Below are 6,537 nucleotides of genomic sequence, written 5' to 3'. Positions count from 1 at the left end.
GTTTTTGAAAAAAACAGAGTGATGAACTTTATAATTTTTAATAGGTTTAAATGTACAAAAGTTTCTTCAGTATTGGGGCTACAGTTTGATGAAAGTTGTGAAGTTGTAGCACGTATGGTTGATTTGTTATGAATTTTCAAAGTTTTGAACTTTAGATGCTTGCTGTAGCGCCACCATCAGGACTATTGAATTGAGTTTACAGCTGAGGATATCTGGCATGAGACTGGACCCAGCAAGCAATAGTCGTGATTTAAACGTATTGGCTATATTTAGCTCCGATTTAGTCTAGCTACATGTAACCCAAATCTAGCCGATTTGATTTTGAAATTGATTAAATGTAATTTTCGCCATTGCAGATGGCGTGCGGTATGATACTCAATCACGTATGGAGAGTCAACAGTAAAATATGTTTATCTCCATTTTTTGGACATGGTCTCTACATAGCCGTGTAATTGATGATGTCTACACTTTGGCTATGGTTAGACGGCTACCAAATTTTCACTGACAGCCGTGATTTAGTCTAGACGTCAGGTCTTCATGTAGACGGCTATAAGACGTTTTTTAAACCAAAAAATGCTTGCTGGGGACCTTTGTGCAAAGTTTGGTGAGTTTTCACCCATGGGAAGTATGATTTCCTCGGAAGAAGAAAGAAGAAGAATACCTAGGATTACAAAAGCTGCGCAGACCCTAAATATCAGGGTTTTCCGGCAGTTGCTCGTCACAGAGGGGCTGCTAACTACGGTGGATGACGTGAAAACAAAAATGTTCCCATCTAGAGTCAGTGTTTGGTTTGTCTGTTCTGGGCTACTGTAGAAACATAATGAAGCAACAGGGTGATCTCCATAAATGATGATCCGCTCCTTATGTGGATATAAACAACTCATTCTAATGAAGTGAAACACAATGATTCTGATTTTAAGGTGATTAGACACCAAAGAAAAGATACCTTCTCTATTATATTCATGTTTTTAGCCATAACTCATGAAGTGCTGATATTATATATCCAAAAGGTCAAAGGTCAACTTCACTGTGACATCACACTGTTCTGAAAAACGCTTTTTCAGGTCATTATGCAACGTCATATCTCAGGAACAGAAGGGGAGACATTTGGTCAGATACTGAACTGATGACTCTAATCTTGACACTGTGCTGACTGTATAGATTTTCTGTGTGTGAAGCATCCATGTTTTAACAGACACAACTGTAAACTTTTATTGCAACTTCACTGGTTTGTGTAGGCATACAACTGCAAGGCGGTAATTCTGTTTCTTTGTTGAAGTTCAGGTGTTTAAAGATGTGACTGTGAGTGAACAGAGTGAGTGACAAAGAGACAAAGAGACTCTTTGAAATCGATGAGTGATGAGAGAATGTTCTTTTTGTGACAAAGCTTTTATTGAACTTGTTAACTTTGACTGCTCACACTTTCTCACACACATTTATTCATTCAGTTACACATTCACACGTCAGAGCTGCCCAGTACAACCAGTCTTTGTGTTGTTGATGATGGCCACTTTGCAGCCTCACGGCAGCAGCTGTCAGGTGCCTCGCTGCCTTGCTCAAGGACGGCTCAGTCACAGATGATGGATGTGAATGTGTCGGGACGTTAGAGTTAAAGTGTGCTGATGACTTTTATAATCATGTGATGGTCATCCTGACTGTTTACTGAAGGTGATGAAGTAATGAACAGTGTGTGTGTTTTGTCGTCTCGTGTTGTTTCCCCTTCAGGCGCTGCAGGCTCTGGGATTTGTGCTCGGCGGGGACGGAGACATCGACTCGCTGAGCGCGGATGAGAAGTCAGATGGCGAAGGCAAGAACGACAGGATGTCCACCAGCTCCAGCTCCACCTCCATCACCTCCTCCACAGACACACAGGAGGTGGGCAACACACACACACACACACACACACACACACACACACACACACACAGAAAAACGCAGGGATAATTAACAAGTACTCATGAGGACTGGACTGGTGCACAGACGGACTGTGGCCTTTTGTGAAACAACAGATGATGTAATGGAGGTTCCTAACTTATTCAGGGTAAATACAAGAATTCTGAATTTAAACACATTCTGCAAGACCCTTTCCACACAATTTAAGACCCCATCACCACTTTGGGTTTTAACTGGTTACATCATCACCACATCTCAACTTACATGGACTCTACAGTGATTGTAACATAGCACAACAAAACGTTGTTAGCTTGTGATGAATGTGTTTGGCTACTATATACGGATTCTTTATTGGCTGCAGCTCCAGAACTTCACTACATGTACTTTTGTAACCAGCAAAGTTCATAGAAAACTATGTCAAAATGATGCTATGAAAATATCACAGTATTGTATGTAATAAAATATGCTATGAAAGTTTATAGTATTTTGCAAAAGGAAAAAAAGAAAAAAAATGTCATGGTATAGTATGTTGTTCAAAATAGCTTAAAAATGTCTTAGTATAGAATGTCATATAAAATGGAAAAAAAAATGTCATGGTACAGTATGACCCTAATAAAGTGCTATAAAAATGTCAAACTATAGTATGTAAAAAACAAACAAACAAAAAAAACATTAAAAATGTCACAGTACAGCATGACCCTAAAAAATGCCTCAAAAATGTCATAGTATAGTATGTCGTTAAAATCAGCTTGAAAATGTCTTAGTATAGAATGCCATATAAAATGCCTCAAAAATGTCATGGTACAGTATGTGGTTAAAAAATGCCAGAAAAAAGTCATAGTATAGTATGTCGTTAAAACTTTTGTAAAAATGTCAGAATAATATGTGTATAGTATGTCGTTAAAACTTTTGTAAAAATGTCAGAATAATATGTCGGGAAAAAATGCCTTAAAAATGTCAAGGTATAGTATGTCATTAAAAAATTCCATGAAAATGTATGTCAAAAAAATGGTACAGTATGACCCTAAAAAAATGCCTTAAACATCATAGTATAGTATGTTGTTAAAAAAAAGCCTCAAAAATGTCATAGTATAGTTTGTCATTAAAATCAGCTTAAAAATGCCATAGTATGTCGTCAAAACTTTTGTAAAAATGTTATAAAATGATGTTGTATCTTTAAAAAATGCCTTAAAAATGTCACAGTACTGTATGCCATTTAAAATGGCTTAAAATGTCATAGTATAGTACGTTTTTAAAAATGCCTTAAAAATGTGGCAGTATGTTGTTAAAAACTGCCATGAAAATGTCGTAGTATAGTATGCTGTTAAAACTTTTGTAAAAATGTCAGAATAATATGTCGGAAAAAAAATGCCTTAAAAATGTCAAGGTATAGTATGTCATTAAAAAATTCCATGAAAATGTCGTAGTATAGTATTTCGAAAAAATGGCTTAGAAAATGTTATGGTACAGTATGACCCTAAAAAAATGCCTTAAACGTCATAGTATAGTATGTCGTTAAAAAATGCCATCAAAAAGTCACAGTATAGTATGTCGTTAAAACTTTTGTAAAAATGTCAGAATAATATGTCGGGAAAAAATGCCTTAAAAATGTCAAGGTATAGTATGTCATTAAAAAATTCCATGAAAATATCGTAGTATAGTATGTGGAAAAAATGGCTAAAAAATGTTATGGTACAGTATGACCCTAAAAAAAAATGCCTTAAACGCCATAGTATAGTATGTCGTTAAAATCAGCTTAAAAATGCCATAGTATAATTTGTTTGAAAAAATGCCGTAAAAATGTCATAAATGACGGTAAATGCCATAAAAATGTCATTGTATAGTATGTCGTTAAAACTTTTGTAAAAATGTCATAAAATGATGATATGTCTTTACAAAATGCCTTAAAAATGTCATAGTACTATATGGCATTTAAAATGGCTTAAAATGTCATAATATAGTATGTTGTTAAAAATTTTGTAAAAATGTCATAGAATAATATGTCGTTAAAAATGCCTTAAAAACGTGGCAGTATAGTTTGTTGTTAAAACCTGCCATGAAAATGTCACAGTATAGTATGTTGTTAAAGTGCCACAAAAATTTCGTAGTAAAGCATGTTAAAAAATTGTCAGAAAAATGTCAGTAAGTATTTTTAAAAGGGAATAATCTGTGATCAGCTGTCCTTTCCTTGATTTTTCTTTTTCAGATGATTTTGTTTGAATTATTTTCAAGATGCCTTAAGAGGCAACATGATTTCGTGGTTAATAAGAAAAAAGTGTTTGGAAAAAATCAAAAACAAAATTGGATCCAGTGTGACAAAGCTGAAATTCTCAGCAATGCAAGTGAATCATCAACTTTATCTTTATAGCAACTTTCAAAGCAAGGTTACAGAGTGCTTTAGAAAAACCAAGATGAAAAATAGTGATGTAAAAGTTAAAAGCAGAACAACAAAATAAAACAAAACAAAAAAAGGAGCCTTTTAAAGGATGAACTTTAATGGTCATGGTTTAGCTTTTGAAACTTTAATGGTCATGGTTTAGCTTTTGACAGGTCATACTGGTATCATGCAACTTGTCAGCACAAAGGAGGGATACGTGATGTGACAGAGCTTAAGGGAAATCTTGTCTTACTTTGTGGAAACATCAGCACTTTAGCACATTTAGAAATATTTGATAAATGTCTCCTCTCTCATCGTCTGTAGTCCAGAGCTCCAGGTCCCATCCTGACGGCAGGAGGTAAGAACCCAGTGATGGAGCTGAATGAGAAACGCCGCGGCCTCAAATATGAGCTGATATCAGAGAGCGGCAGCAGCTACGACAAACGCTTCATCATAGAGGTACACACACACACACACACACACACACACACACGCACAACTTCATAGATTTCCTGTCTTCCTTTCAGAGGGTCTTATTAGGAATTGATGAAGGAGGGATGGTGTTTGATGTTCGGTGCTTCCTGCATATCAGAACATCTTCGCACACTTTTAAAATGCCAGGAACGACAGCTCAACATGACACCAGGGTTATCCTGTGAAATCAAACTGACTTACACTTTATAAGTTTATTTTTCACATCTACTTTGTACAAATAGAATGTTTTTGATTTCCAGTCTAAATTTCTGGACATTATTGGGCACCATGTTCTTGTTTTCCTTGAGAAGTATTTCTCTGAAGCAGTCATGATGATAAATGTGGAGCAACTTGTTCCCTGAAAAAAATTATTTGTCAAACACAAATGATGTATTTCCACTTTGTTTAGAAGACACAAAACAGGAACTGAGTAATGAGTGTGAGCAGTGATGGAACAGATAAAGAAATGAGTGCCATTAACAAAGAATCATTACATTTGATTAGCTGATGTTTTAATCCAAAGGGACTTACAATAAGTGCATTCAGCCATTACAAAACAGAAAATGAAACAATACGTTTAAATGGGAGTTGGAGAACGAAGATTACGTTTTGGATTGAAAGAAAGAGCTGTAGAGAGAAGAGGGAGACAGGGAGTGACGGTTGTGGTGGATTGGGACAATATTTGCAGAGGAGAGAACTTTCAAAGAGAAGGATGTGAAGAGGTTGTCAGAGACATGAGGAATAGCTCCAAAAAGGTTCGTGGTTGAACAGTTCCTGGTGAAAATCAGGTTGAGTTAGTAAACAGCTTTGTGTGTTGGGGCAACGATATCTCTGTCTGGATGTTGAAGTCAGATAGAAGTACAAGCCATCTTAAAGGATGTTATATATGAGGACTTCTGAACCTCCAAGAATTCCCATACATGACCTGGCAGAATGGAGAGCAGAAAAAAAAATAATTTTACTGGAAAAGTAACAGACACAGCATCAAGTGTGGACACAGTTACCTGAGGACAGAGCTGCAGGGGTGAAAATGTTCTATGGTGTAAAACAAGGCTAAGTGAGTGCAATGGAAAGTGTAAGCATATCAGATTAGGAAAAGCAATTCCGAAACTTGTGTTATCCCATAAATATGACATTAGAAAATTCATAGTATAATGTATATTCAAAAAAGTTAGGGTGTGCATAGTATGTTCTCACAAATCATGAAAAAAAGTTATAATATATTATGTCCTAAAAAATCATTAAAAAAAAGTTATAGTATGGCATGTCGTTGAAAATGACGAAAAAAGTCATAATATAGCATGTCGTCCAAAATCATGAAAAAAAGTCATAGTATAGCATGTCGTCCAAAATAGTGAAGAAACGTCATATTACAGCATGTCGTCAAAAATTATGAAAAAAAAGTCATAGTATAACATGTCGTCCAAAATCATGAAAGGAAAATCATAGTATAGCATGTTGTCCAAAATCATGAAAGGAAAATCATAGTATAGTATGTCGTCCAAAATCATGAATAAAAGTCATAGTATAGCATGTCGTCCAAAATCATCAAAGGAAAATCATAGTATAGCATGTCGTCCAAAATCATGAAAGGAAAATCATAGTATAGCATGTCGTCCAAAATCATGAAAAAAAGGTCATACTATAGCATGTCGTCCAAAATCATGAAAGGAAAGTCATAGTATAGTATGTCGTCCAAAATCATGAAAAAAAGGTCATAGTATAGTATATCGTCCAAAATCATGAAAGGAAAATCATACTATAGTATGTTGTCCAAAATCATGAAAGGAAAA

General features: G+C 35.4%; 1 protein-coding gene across 3 annotated transcripts in view; it reads left to right on the top strand.

Moving 5' to 3' along the window:
• LOC126393832 (spermatid perinuclear RNA-binding protein-like) overlaps window positions 1–6,537 on the top strand; it is a 139,312-nt gene that overhangs the window by 125,656 nt on the left and 7,119 nt on the right. For all 3 annotated transcript variants that reach the window (XM_050050214.1, XM_050050215.1, XM_050050216.1), the window contains exons 13-14: window positions 1,726–1,875; window positions 4,595–4,729. In XM_050050214.1, coding sequence (XP_049906171.1) covers window positions 1,726–1,875; window positions 4,595–4,729 — 285 coding nt within the window. The remainder of the gene's footprint in view (window positions 1–1,725; window positions 1,876–4,594; window positions 4,730–6,537) is intronic.

Source organism: Epinephelus moara, chromosome 8 (assembly GCF_006386435.1).
Source record: "Epinephelus moara isolate mb chromosome 8, YSFRI_EMoa_1.0, whole genome shotgun sequence".
Lineage (NCBI taxonomy): Eukaryota > Metazoa > Chordata > Actinopteri > Perciformes > Serranidae > Epinephelus > Epinephelus moara.
This window is presented reverse-complemented; position numbering and strand designations above follow the sequence as displayed.